The 13,819-nt window shown below is 36.1% G+C and overlaps 1 protein-coding gene across 5 annotated transcripts in view; it reads left to right on the top strand.

Moving 5' to 3' along the window:
• FSIP1 (fibrous sheath interacting protein 1) overlaps positions 1-13,819 on the top strand; it is a 194,109-nt gene that overhangs the window by 25,272 nt on the left and 155,018 nt on the right. For all 5 annotated transcript variants that reach the window (XM_057488662.1, XM_057488661.1, XM_057488663.1 and 2 more), the window contains exons 6-8: positions 5,736-5,843; positions 8,504-8,622; positions 10,313-10,423. In XM_057488662.1, coding sequence (XP_057344645.1) covers positions 5,736-5,843; positions 8,504-8,622; positions 10,313-10,423 — 338 coding nt within the window. The remainder of the gene's footprint in view (positions 1-5,735; positions 5,844-8,503; positions 8,623-10,312; positions 10,424-13,819) is intronic.

The following is a 13,819-nucleotide window of genomic DNA, read 5'->3' as shown; positions in this document are numbered from 1 at the left end:
GATTCTAGGCCCTCTGAGAAAGGAAATATTTGTGTATATAGTAAACCGTTATATCCATATCTATAAGCATTTCTATGTGTAACCATCTGTATTTATATTAAGCTAAATGTGGGTTCACATTGATGTCTCCAACTATACTCTATTACTCCATGGACCATTCTAGCCTTTTCCCCTTGCTTATCTGTAACCTTCACTCCAGCAGTGAGAAACTGGGCTCTTATACTGGCCCTCCATTTACTCAGTTGTTCAATTTCACTACACATGTATAGGGATATTAAAATTGTTAACCTGTGCCTCCATAGGAAACAACTTAATCCACTGGAGTACAGTGCTCATGAGCAGTTTCTGTTGCCTTTAGTCTTGCAGACTCCATTCATTTCCAAAGTTATATAAGGCAAGTGCCTTTTTCTTCCACCCACTTCGGTGAGATTGTTTCAGACATTTTGTAATAGAGTTCAATTGTTTTGTCATATTCTGCACTCCATCCTGGGATTCTGTTACATCCTAATTTTACTAAGGTTCACTCTCTGTACTGTAAAGTTACAGGTTTTAAAAATCTCATTGTATCATGTACCCATCATTACAGTATCATACAAAATAATTTTACCACCCTAAAAATATCCCATGTGATTTCCCATTGAAGTCTCTCTTTTCTGCCCAAACCTCTAGCCATCACTCATCTTTTTATTGTCTATATAGTTTGCTCTTTCCAGAATGTTATATAATAGGAATCAATACAATATGTAGCCTTTTCAAATTGTGTTTTTACTTAGCAATATGTATATAAGATTTATCCATATCTTTTTATGGATTGTTAACTGATTTCTTTTTGTTGCTGGATAATATTTCATTCTAAGGATATACCACAGTTTGTTTTCACCCTCTCCTATTGAAAGATATCTTGAAGTTTCCAGGTTTTGGCAATTATGAATAAAACTGCTTTAAACATTTGTTGTGCAGGTTTTTGTGGACATAAAATTTCAGTTTACTTAGGTAAATATTTAGGAGTAGGGTTGCTGAATCCATATGGTAAGATATTTAACTTTAGAAGAAACTGCTGCCTGTCTTCCAGATTGGCTGTACGATTTTGCATTCCCACTAACAAAGAATGAGATTTCCCGTTGCTCCATATCCTTGCCAGCAGTTGATATCGTTTTCTAGATTTTAGCCTTTCTAATAGGCATAAAATGTATCTCATTGTTGTTTTAATTTGCATTTGCATTTCTCTAATGACAAATGATGTTGAGTATCTTTTCAGATATTTGCCTCTGTATATTTTCTTTAGTGAGTTGTCTGTTCAGATCTTCTGCCCATTTCTCAAATTGGATTGTTTTCTTATTGCTGAGTTTTAAGAGTTTTTTGCATATTTTGGATAGAAGTCCTTTATCAGATCTGTGTTTTGCAAATATTTTCTTCCAGCCTGTGTCTCGTCTTTTCATGCTCTTAACAGTGTCTTTTGCAGAGCAGATGTTTTTAATTTTAATAAAGTTCAACTTACCAACTTTTTCTTTCATGGATTGTATTTTTGGTATTGTATAGAGAAATGCATAACCAACCCAAGGTCACATAGATTTTTCTCCTGTTTTTTTTTCTTTTGGTTTATAATCCAATTTGAGTTAGTATTTGTGGAAAGTGTAAGGTGTGTGACTTGGTTCTTTTGTGTTATTTTTGCATACACACAGCCAATTGTTCTAGCACCATTTGTTGAAGAGATTATCCTCTGGTGAACTGCCTTTGCTCCTTTGTTATAAACCAGCTGACTATATTTGTGTGGGTCTATTTCTAGACCCTCTATCTTGTTCCAGTGATCTATGTCTGTTCTTTCACCAATGCTATGCTATCTTGATTACAACTACTGTTTTCTTTTAAAAATTGTACTTGCAGATTTTTATTTTATACTTCCAAGAATGAGTTTTGATTTTTTTTCCTAATTCTACCTCTTTTTCTATTCGTGAACTTGTTTTGTTATTATTTCTGTAGTTTCTTCTGTTGAAATAGTTAATTTTATTGTCTCTTAAAATGTGTTTATTAGTCTGCTAGAGCTGCCATATAGAAATAACACAGACTAGGTAGCTTAAACAGCAGAAATTAATTTTCTCACAGTTCTGGAGGATAGAAGTCCAAGATCAAGATTTTGGAAAATTCATTTTATGGTGAGGTCTCTCTTCCTGGCTTGTAGATAGCCACCTTCTCACTGGATCCTCACATGACCTTTCCTCTGGGGACAAGGGAGATGGAAGGGAGGTGAAGATGTCTCTGGTGTCACTTCCTTTTCTTATAGGGATACCAGTTCTGTTGGATTAAGACCCTACCCAATGGCCACATTTAACTTTAATTATCTCCTTCTGGGTCCTGTCTTCAAATAAAGCCACATTTGGGGGTTAGGGCTTCAAGATAGAATTTTGGGGGGATATAATTCAGCCCAAAGTAATATGATAAAAGCATTATTGCTATGAATTTGCTTCTGAATATAGTAAATTATCCTCTGTAAGTCATTATTGATCCTTATTTTCTCATTGACCTAACAGCTAATTAGAAATGACAGTGCTTTTCCTTGTTCACCAGAATTTTCTTTGTAAATGCTGTATTTTAAAAGCTAATGTAGAAATTTATAATATTTCTATCATTGTTTTGATGTTTTGAATTTATTGAAAAATGCTTAATAGTCTTATAGAGTGGTTCTCAACCATAGGAGACATTTGGATAGGTGCATTTTTGGTTGGTGTGTGACAGGTGATGGGGGACGGCTTCTTCTAGCTCACAGGGGTGGTGAGAACTTCTGAATCTCCTTCATGCCATAGGCCAGCCATGGGGAATTGTATGGTGTGTGTGTGTGTGTGTGTGTGTGTGTGTGTGTGTGTGTGTGTATGTGAGAGAGAGAGAGAGAGAGAGAGAGAGAGAGAGAGAGAGAGAGAAAGAGAATGAATATTCCTCAGGCCCTGTCTTGCCCTACACATGGCACCGGCCATTGTTGCTTTGCAGGCTGTCACGGGTGGGTGAGAAGCATTGTGTGTGGGGTCTCCTCTTGGAGGTCTAGGGGTTCAGAGAGGCAGAGCACACTTTGCTCCGGGCTTTGGGGATCTCTGTCCAACTCCAGGATTTACCTCCAAGGAAGTGTGTACCAGGGAGCAGTTTCACAATTATGTTCACTTGTGTCTAAACTCATCCCCTCTGATTGCTCTTCTAGGTCCTTCCCTATTTTTTGAAATGGGTATAATTTTTTCCCTAGGTGGCAGGAAACAACTTAAATCACATCCTACAATCTTCTTTCAAGACTCTTATTAAAAACTATGCAAAGGCCTTCAAGCTCTACCTCTTGGTCTCTGGAAGGAGATTATTTATTTTCCAGATAAATGTTTGTAGTTAGAATAGGAATTTAAAAAAATTTCCCATTAACTTTTTATTTTGATATAATTTAAGGCTTAAAGTCTTAAGAAAAGTACAAAGAATTCTCAAACACACTTTACCCAGATTCTCCAAATGTTAACATTTTACCACGTTTTTCTTCTCTCTTCTCTATCTCCTCTCCCTTCCATCTCCTTCTCCACACAAGGACACACACACAAATCAGGAAATTAACATTAACAATGCTATTATCCAATCTGTGAGCCTTATTCGTATTTTGCCAGTTGTCCCACTAAAATCCTTTATAGCAAAAGAAAATCCCAGATCATGTGTCACATTCAGTGTCTTGTCTCTTTAGTCATTCTTTGTGTTTAATGACACTGGTGTTTTTGAAGACTACAGGTCTGTTATTTTGTAGACTGTTCCCCAGTTTGGGTTTATTTATATTTGTGCATGATTAGGTTCCAGTGGTACATCTTTGCCAGGTATCTCACAGAAGTGATACCGTGTCCTCAATGGGTCATACCAGGAAGCCTGTAATGTTGGTTGTCCCATTACTGTTGATGTTAACTTTGATCACTTGGTAAAAGTGGTGTCTGCCAGGTTTCTCTACTGTAAAGTTACTATTTTTCCTTTTGTACTGAATAAGTTATCTTGTGGGGAGATACTGTGAGGCTATTATCCTGTTATTCTTCAAACTTTTACTCTAATTTTATCACCCATTGATTTTTAGCTGAGTCAATTATTATATTATTATAATGTTGAATTATTATTGAATTCATACAATTATGAATTATTATTATTACTAAATGGTTATTTTCTAATTTCATCATTCCTTTTGCATTAATTTGTTGTTTTTTACTATAAGGAGAAGCTTTCTAAAGGAAGGCTTTTGAAATTAGGAAAAATTTTTTTTCTCCAGAAATTAAGGTCCTGAAATGGAATGTCTGACTTTAAAAATGACTTTTGACTGAAGCTGAGATAAGAGGCCTGTTTGTTCTAGGCTGTATCCACCTTCTGTCTGAAGCAACAAATCCATTGAAACTAAGGGTAAAGAGCCACAGGGTCACAAGAATAATGTTAGCCTAGGAAAAGCCCCTAGGTTTAAACCATTCAAGTATCATCTTGCTAAAAGAGTAGTTAGTTCTGCAAGTTTTCATATTTTTATGTCTTTATTAAAGGGGCTTTAGTGTAAAATTGAGTGAAACTGCTATTAAAAAGGAATTATGGGATCAAAAATAAATATATCACCACTTTAAGGATATGATGTATCTTGAACCAATAATAAAATGTTGCCAAATTGCTGACTTGCTTGGCCTGTTTTAATGAATATTTAAGACCACTGGTAATAGTGGTTGAAAAAAATTAAAGTTTGAAAAGAACTTAAACCTTTTGTCTTTTGAATAGCTTACTCTTCCACTGAGGCTTACACCTAAATTGCTAGATTAATTCACTGAAGACTGTACGAGGATTAATGTTGTAATGTCATCCCAATGGTGCTACATTATTATGAATTCCAAATTAGAGAAATGGAATTGATGAATTTGATTTTACTATTAGAAGTTGTATATTTTGAACTTGATGATGTATATATGCTGGGGTAAATGTATCTTCCACTTGCTTCCTTGGCTTGTGGCATCTCAGGGAGGTGCGACTGAACCAGGTTTGTTTCAGAGATAGGTGGTAGATCATGTAATATCTTCAAGATGTGTTATGTTTTCTGAGCAAAAACATTCCTGTGCCACAACCTGGCAGATTCTCCCATGTTAAGGCATTTAAAAGAGACTTAAAAAAAGGATACTCATTTATGTTTGCAGTTTCTTGCAAATGTACAATGCCTAAATTAGTTAATAGCGGAACATAAAATAAATTACATTAAAACAAAAAGAGTTGAAAACACAATTTTCTAATTTCCTTATGGGTATTAGTCCAAGAGAATGAATCACAAAAGAAAAAAGCTAACTCTAAGTCTCCCCTGTTTTCTCTTTTATCTTGATGATTGAAAATATATCAGAAATCTTCACCTTGGGGATTTAAGATAAAAAAAGAAAAACAATTAAAATTACTCAGTGTGCATGTTCTCTGTATTATGAATGTTGAAATGTGGATATATTATCTCCAGAGAGTTAATGTGACATTTCAGCACATCCTTGTACTTCCTCTTTGTACATAAGATTCAGGAAAATGCAATGATGTTTGTCTATCTTGATTTCTGCTGTTTGTTTCACTGGCTCATGTATACAATGATGATTATCATTTCTCCTGGGAAGTAACATTGTCTTTAGAAATGTGTGTGCAGTGGGGATTGAGGAATATGTCTTAGAATATTAGGTCTTTTAAAAAAATTGTTAATGTAGACAGTTCCTTATTTATTTGTGTGTTTTTTTTAGAATCAATAGATCCTTCTTGCTGTGAGCATGAAGACACCTTTTTCTCAGTGTTTCGCACTCAGATCCCTCCGGAAGAGTATGAAAACCATAAAGAGAATGTTAATCAAGGTGTGTTTTAATTTGTGTGATTTTATATATTTTAAAAATACTAGCTGTAAACAAATATTTACAGATGAAATGATTTGTGATTTAATCTGGAGTGGGTGGAGATAGGCGAGGTTCTAATGAAACAAGATTGGTCATGAGTTAATCATTGTTGAAGTTAGTTGTTGAGGGTTCATTATACCATTCTTTCTACTTTTGGAAGTCTGAAATTTTATATAATAAAGAGTTAAAGAAAAGCTGGCTGCAAGTAATGGAAACCTAGCTTAAGCAAAAAAGAAAATTTATGGAAAGAATCCTGGTGGTAGACAGTTTCTTTGATTCCCAAAGAGCACATTATGTGGATAGTCACTGAGAGGGAGACTCAATTCCAAAATTCTAGAGAAGAGACCAATGGGCCCAATTTGGATTAGGTGCCTACCCATAGTCTAACCAACTTGTACAACCCAGCAAGGGTTGGGGTCACTATAGGAACATGGCAGTGTCCGCTGTGGGTCACCACCAGGATGGAGAGAAGAGGACATTTCTAGTGAGACAATTCTGACCAGACAATCCAGTGTTTTTTCCTGCAATTTATTAAAAGTATATTTTAAAGAAACTCTATTACAAATATAGACATAGATGTATTTATCTGAGTTATTTTAATGTATTAAGAGCATTTAAAACTCCAACTGAGTGAATAAATCTCTTATTTCAACCTGAAATACTATATGCAACTTGGATGATGGGAAAAAGTTATGTATTGCGTATCTGAGGAGACCACTCATTCTTTAAAGTAACTCATAGGTAGTTGATTTTAAAAAACTGTGTTACTTATTAAAAAATAAAATCCAAAGTATAAAGCACAGATTTAGTTGCCTAGAAATTATAATTTGTATCTGAGTAATTTTTTTTACTCAAATTTATTTTTCTTGGAAAAGACTTTAAATGCAGAGATCTTAGCATTTTCTTGGTTCTTTCTAGCTATTGTTAAATAAATATATTCTTTAATAAATTTTTATTGAATCTTTGATAATTAGTTATAAAGACATCAATTGACTAGCTCCCTTAATCCTTTTAATTGAGGTAACCTTTTATAAAAAAACAAAGATAATTTTGAAGTAAAACTTGTCTGGGTTGAGCTACAGACTGGTGCTTTTCCCTTTTGGACTTTAGTATGGCAATGTATCCTATTTTGTGGGGTGGACTCCATTTGTTATTTGAGAACACTCTTCATTATGCATACTTTTAGAACTTAAAGAAGGGATCACATGATCTTGTTTTAAATGCCTTAAATGTGACTACAGTGAAAACAAGATATTTAATAAAGGGAATAAGATTCCACAAATATTTTTATTATCCTGGTTTTGAACACCCAAGGTTTGAACAACGTAGAGGTTGACTTAAACCTCTTTTCAAAGGTTGAGAAAAACTGACGAACTGAGACAGCCTTTCAGGGTTTGTGCAGATGGGATGTAGAACATCCAGGACACTTATGTCCAGACCTTGATTAAAAGAAAGGTTTGAACAAAAAGTGTATTGTTCAGATAGGGTGATGGCAAATTAATAGGATAGCAGGAAATGACTCTAGTCTTTAAGGAAAGTTTTGCTTTATGAAAAATAAAATAAAATGTGTTAAAAAATCCCCATGACATCTGAGATTTTTCCTTTACATGTATCACTTGAAGTTCTTTTCATGTTTCCTATGATTCCAATGGAACAGCAAGAAGTTTGATACATGATAATGAATAACAAAAGACATTTTATGAGAGCTTAATTGTAAATTATGGCAGCACATTGATCTTTTTAAGAATAAATTTCCATGTATATTAGGTTTCTGTACCTGGAATTTAGAAGTTCTTCTATGTGTATTTTCTTCCTTCCTTCTTTCTTTCCTTCCTTCCTCCCTCCCTCCCTTCCATCCTTCATCACTGATATACAATCTTATGAAGGTTTCACATGAACAACATTGAGGTTTCAACATTCACCCATATTACACCCCAACGTCCCCCCAACCCTTTGCAGTCACTGTCTATCAGTGTAGTAAGATGCTATGAGTCGTTACTTGTCTTCTCCATGCTGTACTGCCTTCCCTATGACCCACCTATTTTGTTATTGCAAATTATAGTGCCTCTTAATCCCCTTTTCTCTCCCTTCCCACCCCCCTCCTTAGTCCCTTCCCTTCGGTAACCACTAGTTCCTTCTCGGAATCTGAGTCTTCTGCTATTTTGTTCCTTCAGTTTTCCTTTGTTTTTATACTCCACAAATGAGTGAAGTCATATGGTACTTGTCTTTATCCACCTGGCTTATTTCACTGAGCATAATACCCTCTAGCTCCATCCATGTTGTTGCAAATGGGAGGGTTTGTTTCCTTCTTATGGCTGAATAATATTCCATTGTGTATATGTACCACATCTTCTTTATCCATTCATCTATTGATGGACACTTAGGCTGCTTCTGTATCTTGGCTATTGTAAATAGTTCTGTGATAAACATAGGGGTGCATATATCTTTTTGATCTGTGATCCGGCTTTCTTCAGGCAAATTCCTAGGAGTTGAATTACTGGGTCAAATGGTGTTTCTATGTGTATTTTATTTCTTATGTATTTTCATATATGTGTAAAGTAAAATTTTAGCATAATGGACAATTATAATTATGAAAAATTTTGAACTTTTTTTAATATTAGATTTTACCTATGATGTTGAAAGAAATGAGTCATTAAACAAAGCAGAAAAGGAACCTTTTTCAAATACCCCTGAACTCAGAGGTAAACACAGCCAGGATTTTATTAAACGAAACATTGAGGTATGTACTTAGATGTTTAGAAGCCACAATATGGGAATAAATGAGCTGTGAAAATGGAGATAGTTGTGTTTGGTGTTTTAAAATAATTTTTTGACCATGATACGTGTATATGTAATTGAAACAGTGTATGTAATTGAAAGAAAAGTTTTATGAACCAGAACTTAGCTCACTATTTTCTATTCCATCATCCTATGCTATCTTTTGCCTTTTAAAAGTGCTAGCTGCAACTCGGTACATTTATTTCCCTACCCAGAAATGAATCTGCTTCCTGCAATTTGAAAAACATATATTTAGATAATAGCTTTGGACAATGTTTGCATATTTTATTTATTTTTTGCATTTCCTCATCACTTTATTTATTTATTTAAGGTATCATTGATATACACTCTTATGAAGGTTTCACAAGAAAAACAATGTGGTTACTACATTCACCCTTATTGGCAAGTCGCCCCCATACCCATTGCAGTCACTGTCCATCAGTGTAGTAAGATTATTTGGCAGATTTAAAATTGCATATTAGAGTATATCTGTAATGTAGAAGCCTCAGGTGCCATTTTTGTTTTCCTGAAATTTAAAGTAATGAGACTGATTTTGTATGTGGTGCAGTTTAGAAATTCGAAGGGAAAATGCTCCTAGCAGAGCTGGAAATGCCATGTGGTTGTCTGCCCCCTGCCACCCCCTAAGCTGAGCTTCTAGACAGCCCATCAGTCGTTACTTCTCTTGATTAACTCCCTGCTTCAGGGGCTTGACCTTGGTCTTCCAGGCCCTGCAGCCTCACTTGGTGTGTCCTCAAGGTGGGCTAGCCAAGGGCACAGGGGCTCGTGCATTAGACCAGAATGCTGATGAACTAATTTACAGCAAGAAATGTAAGTGCAGTGGACAGAAAGCTCATGGCAAACCATTCAGGCAGTTAAGTCACTAGGGAACTACATTGGTGAGTGTGAAGTATTAACAAGAGGAGAGGGGTTAAATTATTACTCACAGTTCAAGCCTGAGGCTTTTTTCACAGTTGGCATTGGATTCATGGGTCAGCCTGCCATTGCCAGGACTGAACTCTGAGACTGATTTCTCTGTGCTCTGCTTTGATCATATGATTTGAAGGGAACTACCTTCTCCAACGTGATTGGTCTCTTTGTGCTGGTCCATTGAGTGTTGATTTATCATTTAATTTTCTAAGAGCAGTAGTGTTTTCCCTTATCCAAGTTCTTGCTGCCACAGACTAGCTTCACCTTGAGTTTCCCTTCCCCCCTTCTAACAGTAGTAACTGAATCTTTATTTAAACTCCTGATATGATAGTCTTGAAATTTCAAAGCAGTTTCATTTAGTGGATATGTGTAGTATTAGGAGGTGGTAAGAAGATTCCTTCCAAATGTCTCAGCAAGTGTTTTTGCATTGACATATATAGAGTTTTGCAAAATGCCCGTTTCATTGTTTTATTTTATTTTTTAAATAAAGTGCTTGTTGAAATGGTTAATATGAGGGCCTGCTTATAGTAGGAATATCTTTGCTTGGAGAATGGACCTATACCAAAAATTTGGAGTAAAATAAAGTTACCTAGCAAATGAACGACACCTTGTTGCACAAATTTTCTCAGTATATCTGTAATGTAGAAGCCTCAGGTACCATTTTTATTTTCCTGAACCATGAACTGCTTTGGGTATTTAATATTTTCCATTAATACATTTTGTAGTTGGCCAAGAATTCTGGAAAATCAGTGGTTATGGTTGACAGAGAGAAGAAAAGGCTGGTTGAACTTTTGAAGGACTTAGATGATAGAGATTCGGGGTTGTCCAGTTCTGAGGTATGTGAATTCTGATATTTAGTGACCTCTTTGCTTCTTAATTTTTATGTTCTAATCATGTTATTGACCTAATAGCACAAATTTACAGTATTGGCAAATTATGAGATAATATTCACTGACTTAAAAAAATTCTATTTTACAGATTTATTTTTATTGAAATTTTCAAATCTATTCTTAGTCTATTCATTATTGACTCTCAGGATTATTTTACATCATTATAAGAATGACTGCACCTTGGCTATCACAATATTAACCTCTGCCTGTGATGTAATGGGCTTAGTCACTGATGACATTTATGTTTTTCTCTGAAGCCCTTTGTTTTGGGCATTTCTTGTTATCCCTAAACTGGCTCCATGATTTCTCAGTGTAGCCTCTAGTACTTAAAGCACACTGTCCTGCTCCTGCCCACTTAACCTGGAACGTCCGGGTCCCTGACGGTCTGGACGGTGGCACTAGCTGAGTCTAACAAGGAGGCACCCTGCCAGGCGCAGGACAGCCAGGCCTCAGCATCTGATGCGGGCAAGGTTTGGTATGCAAAACTGCTAAATACCCACATAATTCTGAGATATTTTAGCTTTAGGATTCATGGTGATTTGTTTATTAACAAGAGCTAAGATAACAGGAAGAATTAAGGGATCTGAGTCTCATTCTTAATTTTATTATTAATTATGAGGTTGGGCAAGCTGCCACTTACTCATTCTTTGGGTACAAAACCATGGCATGACAGATCTTCCTTACATACCCTAGAAATGCTTTAACAATGAATTTTTGTAATTAATATTGTATTTTACATATTATTTTTGTTAGTATTTTTGTCTTGTCCCTCTATTTTAAACTCTTCTCTATCACTTAGTTTCAGGGAGATGTTTTACAAATAATATGTAGCTGGATTTTTGTTGTTGCTATTATGTCTTTATCTTTTGTTATTATTTCCTTGCTCTTTATCTTTTAATGAGGATATTTAATTTATTCACACTTATTATGACCACTGATGATTTTTGAACCTTTTCCTGACATTCTATTTTATATTTCTTTTATTATATTTATTCTGTTTTCTTAACTTTACCCCTTTTCCTCCCATGGCTTGAAATTCAGTGTCCTATTTCTGATCTGGTGCTGTTAACTCTCGAATTCTTAAAATACATTAAAATGTATATTTTCTTTTCAACTTCAGTATTTAAGTAGTCTCTTAACAAGACAGGATCTTTGGTATCTTTGGTTTTTATTTCCCTTTTCTCTCATTTCCTCTCCTCCAGAATATATTAAAATCATCAGGAACTTAATTCTAAAATATTAGAGGTTTTTACCTTTAAAAAACATGCTTCTTGTAGTTTAGGAATCTTTCTTCCAGTAGCCAGATTTTTTAGCCACTTCATTTGCATCATACCTTGTAGGCTCTTTTTATCTGAAGGTTCAAGATCTTTCTTCAGTTCAGAAAATTATCCTCTATTATTTCTTCCCTTCCATCATCTTTTTTCTCTCCTTTTGGGCTACTTGTAAAATGGGATATCAGTTGGGAATGTGATTGGCTGCAAATAACAGGAAACTTTATTAACAGTGGCTTCCACTGTTACTAAGTAAGTAGTTAATTTTTCTTCAGGAACAAGAAATCCAGGTAAAGGCAGCTAGTGTCTTTCTGTTTTCCTGCTGCACATTCTTAGTGTTTTGTTTTTAGGTTTGTAAGACTGCTGCTCTATCTGTAGGTAATGTTTCTCTTTTCTAGGCAGAAAGAAAAGGGGGAGGGGAAGGAGCAAGACACTCCTCTGAGGCTTGCCTTTTTCATTTGGGAAGGTGCGGTGCCCCTGGGGCTTCTACCTGCGACTTGTTGGCCAAGCTGTGTCACAGCTGTGCATTGTGTGCAGCACTGCAAGTGAGGCTGGGCTTTTGGGGATTTTACTTTCTCATAGCAGAGGAAGGCACGGAAGAAAGAAAGAGGAAAAGGGGATCAGGCCAGTCAATGTGCAAGCCCACAGATGGGTGTAGAAGCTCCTGGATATCTCCTCCAGGTCTTATAATATTTTTCTCATAGTCTTCATCCTTTTTTGTCATTTTGCTCATATGAGCCCATTTTAAGTTTTCCAAGTTGGGTTTCAGCCATGTCTGTTCTGCTCTTTAGCTATGCAGACCTCTTTTGAGATTATTGCTGTTATTTTTTACAGTTACTGTTTTTAAACTAGTATTTGCTGAGAGTTCTTTCTGCAAATCCTTGGGGAGAAAGAGGATCCTTTCTTATTATCTGGTGTGGGATATAGATATTTTATACAGAAATTGTATAAAGCCAGATAGAAGATGGAACAGAGATTCAGAGGTGGAAGATACGAAGTATGGCAGGAAGACTTTAAAACACTTTGGGGAAGGGACCTGTCTCCTGTATGCTTACACCATACCATTCCTCAGATTTGCTGTATGCTCTCAAACTTCTGTGCACCCTTTTCTTTATTGATTGCCCCACCATTTCATCTGTGCAACTTAAAGAGGATGACTAAAATGATGACCTTGTTTTAATTCCCAGGACTCTTGCTGTCTGGTGGTTTTTTTATAGTGGAATGTTTAATTGTGTGGATTAATATTCTCCTAAATCTCTCTAGGATACTTAGAATTTTTAAAACATTTCCTCCAATGTTGGGAGCTCCTAAAAACCAGATGCATGGCACAACACATGTTAGTCAGTGTTGTTCTGGGTTGCAAGAAACAGAGATGGACTTTGGTTAAAAAAAGAGCAAATGAATTTATTGGGAGATTTGGGTAACTCATAGACTTAATGGGAGGTTTGGAGAGCCAGGTCTGTAAACCAGGCAGATTTCAAAGTACCCAGAAACACAATCATAGAAAGTTGTCAGAAACAGGCTGGTTAGGGGCTGCACCACAGCCACCAGACACCCCACTTGGAGGATAAATGAGGCCACCTTCACTGCTACCAACACAGATTCTCCCTGCTGCCGCTGTTACTGTTAATCACTTCCCAGGTGCCCTGCATCTTTGAGTCTTTCTCTCCCTAAAGAGTCGAAGTCCAGGGTTCACTTTTGATTGGTTGAATCTAGGTCATTGCTTGTCTTCCTGATGCCAGTGGGTAGGGAGAAGGAGTGACTGGTGGGGACTTGTCCCCTACCAAGATGCATGCAGTTTGCTTTCACTGAAGCAGAAAGGGAGATAGGATGTTGGGGTCAGGGGAAAAAACAGATACGAGACTTTCTGGATAAGTTTTTGAGTGTATTTCTTCTGGTTACTGCCTAGGGTTCAATTTCTGGTACTAGAGTCATGAAAGTGAAGTACCAAATCCTTAAGCTTTCTTGCTCTCTCCCTGCCCCTTTATTCTTTATGTTCTTTATGATTCTTCTGTCCTTGTACTACATGTGTGACCTCACCCACTCCTGTGGTCCAAAGGTTTGATCACTA

The sequence above is a fragment of the Manis pentadactyla genome, chromosome 11 (assembly GCF_030020395.1).
Source record: "Manis pentadactyla isolate mManPen7 chromosome 11, mManPen7.hap1, whole genome shotgun sequence".
In the NCBI taxonomy this organism is placed as follows: Eukaryota; Metazoa; Chordata; class Mammalia; order Pholidota; family Manidae; genus Manis; species Manis pentadactyla.
The sequence above is the reverse complement of the archived record's forward strand: the minus strand, read 5'-3'. Positions and strand labels throughout refer to the sequence as shown.